The 13140-nt window shown below is 37.6% G+C and overlaps 1 protein-coding gene across 12 annotated transcripts in view; it reads left to right on the top strand.

Annotated features, from left to right (window-relative positions):
• Positions 1–13140, top strand: part of NBEAL1 (neurobeachin like 1) — a 164493-nt gene that overhangs the window by 81133 nt on the left and 70220 nt on the right. For all 12 annotated transcript variants that reach the window (XR_015143586.1, XM_086345219.1, XM_086345186.1 and 9 more), the window contains 5 exons: positions 2457–2545; positions 5905–6480; positions 6818–6993; positions 7825–7978; positions 8268–8396. Coding sequence is in view for 11 of the 12 variants with exons in the window: in XM_086345219.1 (XP_086201345.1) it covers positions 2457–2545; positions 5905–6480; positions 6818–6993; positions 7825–7978; positions 8268–8396 (1124 nt within the window). In the remaining variant the exon portion in view is untranslated. The remainder of the gene's footprint in view (positions 1–2456; positions 2546–5904; positions 6481–6817; positions 6994–7824; positions 7979–8267; positions 8397–13140) is intronic.

The raw sequence follows: 13140 nt of genomic DNA, 5'->3' as shown, positions 1-13140 counted from the left end.
GCATGGAACCTTACTTGGCATGCCTTCAGTTGATGTTTATTGACTGAGTGATAAGCAAATAATTGACTATGTAAAAAGAAAAGGACATTAGAGAAAACGTGTACAAGATATTGTTTTTCTTTACAGAGCTTAAAATCTTAAAGGAAAAATGAAAACTAATTTTAGATATTCTTTTTTGTTTTTGATTTTTCTTTTATAAACCTTTGTGTTAGTACTTACTACAAACTATGGAATTTATATCAGATGCTAGAGATTCAGAAAGAGCTAAGATAAGCTTCTTTGTCTTGAGTGGTTTATCATTTTATTGATAAGACATATACATAAGAAGGTAATACAAGTATAACATCCAAGCAGTTTGGACAGTATGTTTAGGCAATCAAACAACAGCTATTTTGGGTTTACTGAGGAAGATGTTGAACGTTCTAAAACTATTGTCTTTGTAAAATTTAAACATATCTGTGATTCTTAACCAAAATGAAACAGTTATTTCGGCATTTATGTGACTATTATGTATCATTCTTTTTTTGAGAAAGCAGAACGCTGGAGGCATCATACTTTGGGATTTCAAACTATACTACAAAGTTGTAGTAATCAAAAGAGTGTGCTCCAGTATGCATAAAAATAGTCACACAAAAAAGTGAAACAGAATCAAGAGCCCAGAAATAAAACTACGCATGTACAGTAAACTAGTATTTGATAAGGGATCCCTGAACTCAATGGAGGGAAGATAGTCTCTTCAATAAACGTGGTTGGGAAAACTGAATATCCATTTATAAAAGAATGAGAATGGACCCATACACCACCCACAAAAATTAACTCATGTAGATTAAAGGGTTAAGTGTAAGAATTGAACTGTAAAAATACTAGAAGAAAACATAGGGGAAAAGCTGTTTGACCTTTGTTTTGGCAATGATTTTTTGCGTAAGACAACAAAAGTAATAAAAATCAAAATAAACCATGGGATTAGATCAAACCAGAAAACTTCTGCATAACAAAAGGAACCGTCAACAAAAGGAAAAGTCTTTTATACAAAAAGTATATACATACAGTCTATAGTATAGGAGAAAATGTTTATAAATCAAATCTTATAAGGAGTTAATATCTAAAATATATAAGGAAATCATACAACTCAATAGCAAAAAATCCAATTAAAATATGAGCAAAGGATGTGAATAGACATTTTTCCAAAGAAGATATACAAATGGCCAACAAATACATGAAAATATACTCAACATCCTTAATTCTAAGGGAAATGAAAATCAAAAACACAGTGAGATATCACCTCCCACCTGTTAGTTTGGCTGTTACCAAAAAGAGAAGAGATAAAAAGTGCTGGTGGTGAGGATATGGAGAAAAGGGAACCCTTGTGTGCTGTTGGTGGGAATGTGTTATAAATTGGTGCAGCCACTACTGTTGGTTTTCAGTCTCTTAATTGTGTCTAACTCCCTGCAGCCCCATAGACTGCAGCATGCCAGGCTCCTCTGCCCACTCTCTCCTGGATTTTGCTCAAATTCATGTCCAAATTCATGCCAGTGGACATGAGTTCATTAAATTTGAGCTGACTGTCCATTGAATTCACATCTAGTCAGCTCAGATTCAACGGATATGAATTCGCAGCCACTTTGGAAGGTTCTTAAAAAATTAAAAATAGAACTACCACATGATTCAGCAGTTCTTCTTCTGGGTATATATCTAAAGGAAATGAAATCATATCTCAAAGAGGTATGATCTGCACCGCTATGTTTATTATACCATCATTCTTGATGGTCAAGATACAGAAACAACCTAAGTGTCCATTGACAGATAAATCAGTAACAAAAGTCAGGCATGTATATATGTGTGAATATTGGCCATATAAAAGAAGGAAATCCTGCCATTTGCAACAACATGGAAAAGCCTAGAAGGCAATCTGGTAAGTGAAGTAAGTCAGGCAAAGAAGGACAAATGCCATGTGATCTCACTTAACCTATGGCGGGGGGAAAGTGAGAAACAGGGTAGACGAATGGTTGCCAGAGCTGGGGCAGTGAGGGAAATGGGTAAAGGTGCAAAGAGTGAAAACTTTCAGTTGTAAATTAAGTATGTTTTGTGGATCTAAGTTATAACATGGTGACTGTAGTTAACAATACAGTGTTGTGTATTTGTAAGTTGCTAAGACCTTAAATGTCCTCACCACAAAAAGAAATATGGTAACTATGTGAGATAATGGATGTGTTAAATAACTTTATTGTATAATCATTTCCCTATATATATATATATATAAAATCATTGTGTTTTGCACCTTAAACCATGTTTTTATGTCAGTTATATCTTAATAAAGTTGGGGGTAAAAGGCATGTTTGTTGACAACAGGAAAAAAGTATAAATGAAATGAATATGTCAGCTTATATATAACTCACATATCTTTCTTGTTTTTTCTCTAGTACTTAATTTTAACTGTTTTTTTTTTTCTATCGTAGATCCTGCTATTAATTTCAAAGATCTGTTATCTGTGGTATATATATCTCACAGAGCCTATATAAATGTCAGGGTGGTCATCTGCAGAAAGGTTAGTAAACTTTAAAAATATACTCTAAGAATTTCAGTATTATTGTGAATAACCTTTAGATTAAGTATTTTTCACCAGATATAAGTTCTAATATCTTTTATATGACATAATGTTATAGTTTACTTTTTTGAAGTGAATTAGGGGAGCCTAGTGGGCTGCTGTCTATGGGGTCACACAGTCGGACACGACTGAAGTGACTTAGCAGCAGCAGCAACTTTATGTAATAATAAGAAATATAGCATACAAATTTGTTCTTCTTCACCATACATGAGCTCCTGGAAATAATGCCCTTCCCAGAGTCAAAAATACATTCCCAGAGCGTATTTTCTGTATTAAGATCCTTCAGTTGTGACCTTTTCTAATTCATATACCATATTTTAGAGTTTCTGAATCTTTTGACCTTTATGGAAAGGGTTTTCTGTAGTTTATGAGTGTATTCCAACAATGATTTGCCTTCAGTCCACTTATTTAACCTTTAAGTTGATGAATGGTTATCCCATGTGTTTCTTCCTGCTTAAAACCTTTTCTACTGGCAACCAATGACCAGTCTGGTATTTAATTTGCTTCCTTGCTTTTCTTTTAAATTTTGTTCCCTAATTATGTCACAGTACTTTTCCGCCAGTAAATCTGGATATATATTTCTCCTTTTTTCTTTAATTTTTATTTTATTTATTATTTATTGATTGATTGCACTGGATCTTTGTTGCTCCACGCAGGTGTTCTCTAGTTTTGGTGAGCAAAAGGCTTCTCTTTGTTGTGGTGCGCGGGCTTCTCACTGCAGTGGCTTCTCTTGTTGTAGAGCGAGGGCTCTAGGTGCTTGGGGTTCAGTACTTGTGGCATGCAGACTCAGCAGTTGCAGCTCACGGGCTCTAGACATGATGAGCTCAGTAGTTGTGGTGCACGGGCTTAATTGCCCTGCAGCGTGTGGAATGTTCCTGGACTAGGGATCAAACCCATGTCTCCTGCATTGGCAGGTGGATTCTTATCCACTGTACCACAGGAAAGTTCCCATGTTTCTCTTTAACAGCTGCATAGTTTTTTATTCTATGACTGTTCTATGAAGTATAGTCTGGTTTCCTATTGATGGACATTTTAGATTGTTTCCTGTTTTACATGTTAACAAACTTCTGTTAGGAGCTTTTTTTTTTAACACAGATATTTACCTGTCTGTGGTAATACATATGTAGGACATAATTCATGAAATGTAATAGCTCTTCAAAGAGTTTTCATATTTTACATATTAATGGATTTTGCTATATTTTTCTTGAAGCAAGAAAAATGTAAATTTATCTTTTCCTCTCAGTGTGCAATTAGAAACCTCTCCCAGTGCAGCCTAGTTTTTATTCATTAGGTGTTTATAAAATAGCTGCACAATAAGTCTTATTTCATGGAAACTTTAAAATCATGAAAAGTTTTCTTTGCCCACCAAGATTTAGTATGTTTAAAGCTGACAGTTTGCACTGACAGAGGCATAGTAGCTCACTGATTGACAGCATTAAGTGAGGAAAGATACTTAACATGTCATTGTAACTCACTTTGACCCAACTGCTTTCTGTGCCAGCATCAGTGTACATAAGAACCATTAATTTTGAAGTCCACACTGATATAATTCATCTCCTGCTATGAAATTTGTCAGAGTTAGAAATTCTGATAAAGAGATACTGTATAAACACTGGGAGCTGAGTTCTTTCCATCTACTTAGAAGTTAATTTGCTTTGCGATTTAAATCTTAAAGATCCTAACAGCATTTCTTATAAATTTTTTTTTATTTTTTAAATAATTTTTTTGAAATACAGTTGATTTACAATGTTGTATTTCTGCTATACAGCAAAGTGAATCAGTTATACATATATCCACTTTTAAATATTCTTTTCCCATATAGATCATTACAGAGTACTAAGTAGAGTTCTTTATGCTCTATGGTTGGGCTTTGCTCTTCCCCAGTACCCTTCCTATTCTCTACCAGAAGGCAGTGTGGTGTAGTGGGGAGCACTTGGGTTCTGGGGCCAGACCACTTTTAACAGCATTTCTGATACAGTGTTTGAAATTTTTTTTTTATCCAAAAAATATGAAGTCATTTGGGATTCTAGAGATCATACACATTGTCAAGTCAATATCTACTCTTTAATTTCAGTTTCTTATTCTAGCTAAATAGCAGCATCCATCTCATTGGAAATAGTTTTCTGGAATTAAAGTTCAGTTTTTGTTTGTTTGCACCATATAGTTAATGAAAAAAAAATGTTTTTGCAAAAGCAACCCATTAACTTTGCTTTGGGGGGGAAATAATATGGGACATTATTCTTTGTGTACTTAGGGTCTTTCAAAGTTTCTTGTGTGTTCTAATGATTCCCCAAACCCTAGTGTTAGAACCGGAGAAGGCAATGGCACCCCACTCCAGTACTCTTGCCTGGAAAATCCCATGGACAGAGGAGCCTGGTAGGCTGCAGTGCATGAGGTCGCTAAAAGTCGGACACGACTGAGTGACTTCACTTTCACTTTTCACTTTCATGCCTTGGAGAAGGAAATGGCAACCCACTCCAGTGTTCTTGCCTGGAGAATCCCAGGGACAGAGGAGCCTGGTAGGAGGCCGTCTCTGGGGTTGCACAGAGTCGGACACAACTGAAGTGACAGCAGCAGCAGCAGCAGTGTCAGAACTGTGCGTGGTACATAGTTGTTGTTCATTTCTAAGTCATGTCTGACTCTCTGTGACTCTGTGGACTGCAGCACGCCAGGCTTCCCTGTCCTTCACCGTCTCCTGGAGCTTGCTCAAACTCATGTCCACTGAGTCGGTGATGCCATCCAACCATCTCATCCTCTGTTGTCACCTTCTCCTCCTGCCTTCAATCTTTCCCAGCATCAGGGTCTTTTCCAGTGAGTCAGCTCTTGGCAGTAGGTAGCCAAAGTCTCGGAACTATCCAGTACTTTGGCACATAGTTGATGTTCAGTATTTGCTAAACAAATATAGTAGGCTCATGGAGAGTATTTAGTTGAGAGGATATAACTTTATTACATTTTATATATGCCTTAAATCAGTTTATATTTTTTCTCTGACCAAATTAAGTTAGTAACATGAGTATGTTGGTATGTGCAGGATTATTTTATCTTTTTTCTTTTTTATCTTTCAGCAAATATTTGAATATATCCCTACTCTAGATATACAATGACTCATACTCAGATTAGTTGCGAACGCAGTGTCTGCCCTCCAAATAGTCTGTAATCTAGTTAAGAACATAATCTGTTGAAAATGTATCCTCCAAAGTTTTTATTAAATTACTTTGTCATGAAATAACTGAAACTGTTTCTGATGTAAAGTACCATTTACCTTTTGACAAATTTTTGCATTCTTAATCTCTTTGCAGATGCTACAGATTTTGCAGTCCCAGCCAGATGCAGCACATCAGATATCTCAACAAGTGGGCTGGCAAGACACCTTAGTTAAGCTTTTTTTAAAAGCAAATTTTGAAAATGGAAATACTCTTCATAAGCACAATAGGGCTATTATAGTGAAAGACAATGATAAAAATATATCAGTGGAAGATATGAAGAGGAACTTTGACGAAAAGACAGATGAAGAAAAAATTGCCTCTTTTGTCTCAGCTCATGTGTCTTCAGATGAGTGGAGTTTGGAGGATAGACATTCTCTAGACTCAAACATGCCATTATTTCAAGAAGATAGCTCGATGGGAGAATTATCTTTCAAATCAGAGAATCAAGAAGAATTCTGGCATAATAACCCTTCACCTCTGAGTTTAGATCTCAGTGGAATTGATTCATGTGAACTGAGTGATGGTGGAAGTCAAATGCCAGACAGCCTGCCTAGCACTCCTTCCCCAGTAGAGTCCATGAAGCCATTTCCTGTACAGCCTGACAAAGAAAGCAGCGTCACAAATGATGTGGGTTTTAGTGATGACTTCTCTTTACTTGAAAACAAAGAGGTAAGATGCCTTATTTGTCCAAATGTGTTTTTATTTTTATATGTCTAACCGCAGAAATGTGTAATTGTTAATAGCTTCATATATTATTCATGTTCCAAGTCTCATGATTGAAGGTATTAGACACCTAGAAGTCCCACAGTGGTGAGTGTCTTGAGAGCAAAGCCAGTGTCTTATTTCTCTTTACATCTCTGGGGCCTTCCTAGTAAAGTTCTAGGTTCATCCAGACACCTTAAAAATATGTTAAATGATTATAATCTATAAACCTGATAGTTCTGTTTATGTGTTTTTAACAACCCTTCCCTCCAATAATTTAATATTATATTTATCTTTTTTATAGAGATGTGAGGAGGAGCTTATTCAGTTACTGACCAATATTTTGAGCTGTATAATGTGTAAGGGACTAGAAAAGTCTGATGATGATACTTGGATTGAACGGGGACAAGTGTTTTCAGCACTAACTAAACCAGGAATATCCAGTGAGCTACTTCGACCATCAGATGAAATAAAACTAGTGTAAGCATTCCGTTAGTGATATCCCCTCTGCTTTTGAAAGTGGGCAGGAATCTAAAATATTTGTTATTGAACATTTATTCCGTATTCACTGGGTAGGGAGAGAGAAAAGGGGAAGCTTTGTGCTCAGCCCTTTTCCTGTCTGTTGCCATTCTAGTGGGATCTAGAGAGAAATACAAAGCAAACTCCAATGTGAAGAGATTTAAATCTTACATTAATTTGGTTTGAGGTGATTATACACTGATTGTTTCAGTTGTTTCCTGTAGTGTCTAAGGACTTGGTGCTTTGTGTTCTATAGTCTAGCCCAGGTTTGAGTGCTTCCATGCTAAAGGAAGGGAGTAGTGTTTCCATGAAAATTACTCCTCTAAAGCTTTGAGTTCCAGGCATATGGTAGGACACTGTAACAGCAGCATACTGCAACAGAATTACTTCCTTGTTTTTGCACAGAGCTAGATTCTGTGTAAGGCATAAGGCTTTCTTCCCTAACATTTCCAAATTCAGCTTTAAAAGAAACTTTTAAATATCTCATGGCCAGAATGTCAATTATTTTCATAGCTTTTTTTTTTTTTTAAAGGTCAAGTAAAACCGGTAACTTTTACTCTGCCTTTTAGTATTAGGTTATATTTAAGATAGATACTCCAGAGATGAAAAAGTGGTTTCATTGTTACTAAAATCCATCCACAATGTCTTATGATACCTGCCAGTGAGAGTTTATCTTTGGAAATACACTCCTGTTAATAAATAGCTGGCTTTGCTGTTGCTGTTTTCTTTTCAATTTTTAATGACCTGTTATTTTTATAAGTATAAAGTGGTTTTACTTTGCTTTATACCTAGTTTGCTACAGAAGATGTTAGAATGGGCCGTCACAGAAAACAGAGAAGCAAAAATGAATCCAGTAACTGCTGAAAATGCTTTCCGACTCACACTGATCATACAGGACTTCCTGCAATCAGAGGGACTAGTCAATTCGAACATGTGGACTGAGAAGGTGCATAACATCTCTTTGAAATCATTTTTTTTTGGTAGTGAGAGACTTTATTCAAAGAAAGAAATTTTATATCCTCACTCAGCATTAATATTTAATCAGATGCAATAAATAATGGATAAACATAGTTACAGATTTTAACTATTGCTAGGATAATTCTTTTGTTTTTTACCAGCTGAATATTGAATCAGCCTTGAAATATTTATGATTTGTATTACTTTTGGGGGAAGCTCATCATAGATAGATTTAAAAATGGGAATATTTTTATTTCTCAATTTTTCCTTTGTGTTAGCTTTTAGAGGATTTGATGCTGCTCTTCGACAGTCTGTCAGTTTGGTATTCTGAAAGTCCAGTAGGGGTGAAACTCTCTCAGATTCAAATCCAATTGCTGCTTGGCTTCATTGGAAAGGGTAATTTGCAGGTTTGTCGCTTCTTTTACATTATTTTATATACTTACATGCAACATATGAATTTGTATAATAACTTAATGGCAATTATGTTTTCAGCACTTTAACTTTTTAGTTTCAAAAATACCATGATTTAACTCTGCTTTCCATTTTGTAGGATTAGAAACAAGCTTGAGAGGCAGCTGGTCAGTTATTTTTTCTCTGATGTTTGTGACTCTGTATAATTTATGGTTTTCTTTTAGAGCATTAATACATAGCTTATATTAGAGGGCGTTACTCACATCATCTGTATTTAGGTAGATTTAAATACAGTATAGCCTGCATAGACTTTTTGTACATGTGCAGTTTAGAGCTTGCATTTTTTTTGTTTGTTTTGATTTGTTTTGTTTTGTTTTTCTTTTTTTTATTGAAGGATAATTGGTTTACAGAATTTTGTTGTTTTCTGTCAACCCTCAACATGAATCAGCCATAGGTATACATATATCCCCTCCCTTTTGAATCTCCCTCCCACCTCCCTCCCTATCCCACCCGTCTAGGTTGATACAGAGCCCCTTTTTGAATTTCCTGAACCATACAGTAAATTCCCGTTGGCTATCTATTTTACATACGGTAATGTAAATTTTCGTGTTACTCTTTCCATACATCTCACCCTCTCCTCCCCTCTCCCCATGTCCATAAGTCTATTCTCTATATCTGTTTCTCCACTGTTGCCCTGTAAATAAATTTTTCTGTACCGTTTTTTGAGATTGTGTATATGTGGGTTAGAATATGATGTTTATCTTTCTCTTTCTGACTTACTTCACTCTGTGTAATAGGTTCTAGGTTCATCCACCTCATCAGAACTGACTCAAATGCATTCCTTTTTATGGCTGAATATTCCGTTGTGCATATATACCACAGCTTCTTTATCCATTCATTTGTCAATGGACATCTAGGTTGCTTCCATATTCTGGCTATTTCAATTGTGTCTTTTTCAATTAGGGCTTGCATTTTTGAGAAAATTATTTTTTAAATTGCTCCTGTCAAAATCTTTTTCTATACTAACACACGACTTCAGTTTTACATTTTTTCATTTTTTTCATTTATTAAGCACTTAGTGAAGACTAAGTGTTAGCTTTGTGCTACGTTTCTGTAATGAAGGTAAGTCAAAGATGGACACACAGAATATTTATTGTTTCTGTTTTAAATTAAAATGTTAAAGGTTAGAGAAGTTCCATGCAGATTTTAGTCTGTCATCTTTCCGTTTACTTGGTTGTTTGTGATTACCTGGGTTGAATTAGTCATGACATGTGTTCCATGGCTATTTCAGTTCAGTTCAGTACATTCACTTAGCTGTGTCCGGCTCTTTGTGACCCCATGAACTGCCTGCAGCACACCAGGCTTCCCTGTCCATCACCAACTCCTGGAGCTTGCTCAAACTCATGTCCATCAAATTGGTGATGCCATCCAATCATCTCATCCTCTGTTGTCCCCTTCTCCTCCTGCCCTCAATCTTGCCCAGCATCAGGGTCTTTTCCAGTGAGTCACTTCTTCATATCGGGTGGCCAAAGGATTGGAGTTTCCGCTTCAGCATCAGTCCTTCCAATGAACATTCAGGACTGATTTCACTGGATGGACTGGTTGAATCTCCTTGCTGTCCAAGGGACTCTCAAGAATCTTCTCCAACACCACAGTTCAAAAGCATCAATTCTTCAGCACTCAGCTTTCTTCACAGTCCAGCTCTCACATCCATACATGAGCACTGAAAAACCATAGCCTTGACAAGACGGACCTTTGTGGGCAAAGTAATGTCTCTGCTTTTCAATATGCTATCTAGGTTGGTCAAAACTTTCCTTCCAAGGAGTAAGCATCTTTTAATTTCATGGCTGCAGTCACCATCTGCAGTGATTTTGGAGCCCCAAAAAATAAAGTCTGACACTGTTTCCACTGTTTCCCCATCTATTTCCCATGAAGTGATGGGACCAGATGCCATGATGTTCGTTTTCTGAATGTTGAGCTTTTAAGCCAACTTTTTCACTCTCCTCTTTCACTTTCATCAAGAGGCTTTTTAGTTCCTTTTCACTTTCTGCCATAAGGGTGGTGTCATCTGCATATCTGAGCTTATTGATATTTCTCCCGGCAATCTTGATTCCAGCTTGTGCTATCGCTAGTTTGTTTCCTCCTGTCGCATAAGAGAGATAAAAACGTTGTGACACTTGCAGGCTATTTCTTCCGTTTGGAGACCCCTGTCCTTCCTGCCTGTTACCCTCTCAGTTTCAGTGTCTGCCCTCTGATGCCCTCTTGCAACACCTACTGTCTTACCTGGGTTTCTCTTACCTTGGACGTGGGTTATCTCTTCACGGCTGCTCCAGCAAAGCGCAGCCGCTGCCCTTACCTTGGACGAGGGGTATCTCCTCACGGCCGCCCCTGCTGACCTTGAACGTGGAGTAGCTCCTCTCAGCCCTCCTGCGCCCGTGCAGCCACCACTCCTTGGACGTGGGGTTGCTCCTCTCGGCTTCTGCCCCTGACCTTGGGCGTGGGTAAGCTCCTCTCCGCCACTCCTGCGCCTTCGCAGCCTGGCGCTCTCGGCTGCTGCCCCTGACCTCGGAAATGAGCCTGCTGGCTGTTAAAGCCCTTGGAGCCAGCATACTGGGTAGCTAATTGTTTTAGATGTTAGGACTCTGTTTTTTCCCAGTGATAATCACCCTCAGTGTTTTTCTCCTTGGTGAGATATCCAAGGAGAAATAACATGTGTGTTATAATATGTTCACCATTAAATATCCATTGCCTGTCCCATAGTAGGACTCTATGGGAGTCATATTAAATAAATACCTATTAAAGAAATGAAGAGTTGTAGCACCTACAGCTTAGACTTGATTCTATCAACCAGTGGTTAGTGATCTAGAACATTTCTCTCTAGCTGCTTGTTTAATTTCACTCTCTCAGGCTAAAAGCTGATTTCCCTGAAATCAGGTCATGTATGTTAAAAGATTGGGAAAGGAACCCCTTCCCTCATAGGGGTTTAAGCAGAATTGCCTGCAAAATGAAGCTGGCCAGCAAATTTGTTTTATTTGGCTCATTTATATTATTTAGTTCCCAGCATTTAATTATCAGGAGATTTCACATAAATGCCAAAATTTCCCAGCATGTCTTTAAAGCAGGACCAAGTAGCTGTTCATTTCTTTAGATGCTGCATATGGTCACCATTTTGTCTGGGTTTCTTCTCCCTCAGTGGTCTTAGCTCATCTAATGGTTCTCTTCACTAGCTGCACGTGAAGTCACCTAGAGGAGCTTTCTAAAAATTCCTTTGTGTGCTTTGTGTGGGGCGCCACTCAGTAATTAAGCAAGGAACTAGGGCATTGGTGTTTCTGTCATTTCTCAGGTAACCATAATATAGTACTCTTTATAATGTGAGGGCAGGGGGACCATATCTATGTGTGTGGGGGGTTGGGCAGTGGTATGTAAATCATTGTATTCACTAAAAGTGTCTTTATACTTTTTTTTTTTTTTAAACTTTACAATATTGTATTAGTTTTGCCAAATATCAAAATGAATCCGCCACAGGTATACCTGTGTTCCCCATCCTGAACCCACCTCCCTCCTCCCTCCCCATACCCTCCCTCTGGGTCGTCCCAGTGCACCAGCCCCAAGCATCCAGTATCGTGCATCGAACCTGGACTGGTGACTCGTTTCATACATGATATTATACATGTTTCAATGCCATTCTCCCAAATCTCCCCACTTTCTCCCTCTCCCACAGAGTCCACTTTAAATAAACATATAAACTTATAGTTATGTAATACTGTGACACTAGTTAAAAGTAGAGCACTGAATATTGAACTTTTTATGTAAACAGTGTTTTTAAAAACATGTAGCAAATAAGTCTAGAATATTAGCATTGGTGTTTCCCGGAAAATGAGATTTTATGACCTTTTGTCTCACATTTGTTGCCTTCTATCGGGTTTACGCTGCTTTAGTCAGATTCAAAGAGTAAAGTGAAGGGGTTTGGGGGAAACCTGAGGAGGGTAGAGATGCTTCACAAGTAGAAGCTTAAGTTAAAAGTAGAAAAGTTAAAATTTGAACCATCTTAGAGGTTATTTCCTCAAATGCTGTTTGCTTCTATAAGTCTTCTTTTACGGGAAGACTGCTTGAGATCCCTTATTGTTGCCTTGGCTTTCGAAGACCTGTGCATACAACTCAGATGAGTTTTCGGCACGCTTAATTCTTGAAGTCATGTTGGTTTCTAATACTTCCTTTTTTTCCCTCTTGCTTTTCTTTATTTTGAAAGTATTTTGATCCAAGATTGGGATATAGGTAAAGGGAAAAGGAGGCGCCTTTTTTTTTTTTTTTATCATTTGTCTTGTTATGGTTTTAAGACCTATATCTTTCTCTAGTCTCAATGAAAGGAGGCCCCTTTGTGACCTAATTTACCTTTCTGCAATGAAGTTTGAGGCCAGAGCTTAAGAGTAATATAGAGTATTACTTTGTGTGAGTTTGTGCCCTAAATGTGTATTTACCTTGGGGACTCTTCTTCCCAGGTGGCTCATTGGTAAAGAATCTGGCTACCAATGTAGATCCAAGAGTGTGAGATTTGATCCCTGGGTTGGGAAGATCTTGTGGAGAAGGAAATGGCAACCCACTCCAATATCCTTGCCTGGAGAATCCCATGAAGAGAGGAGCCTGGTGGGCTACAGTCCATGGGGTTGCAAAGAGGTGGACACAGCTTAGAGACTGAGCATGCATGCATGTGTCCTAAATGTGTATTTTCTTTGGGACCTT

This window comes from Bos grunniens, chromosome 2 (assembly GCF_055505025.1).
Source record: "Bos grunniens cultivar Pamir isolate PY7600 chromosome 2, Bosgru_T2T1.0, whole genome shotgun sequence".
Lineage (NCBI taxonomy): Eukaryota > Metazoa > Chordata > Mammalia > Artiodactyla > Bovidae > Bos > Bos grunniens.
The sequence above is the reverse complement of the archived record's forward strand: the minus strand, read 5'-3'. Positions and strand labels throughout refer to the sequence as shown.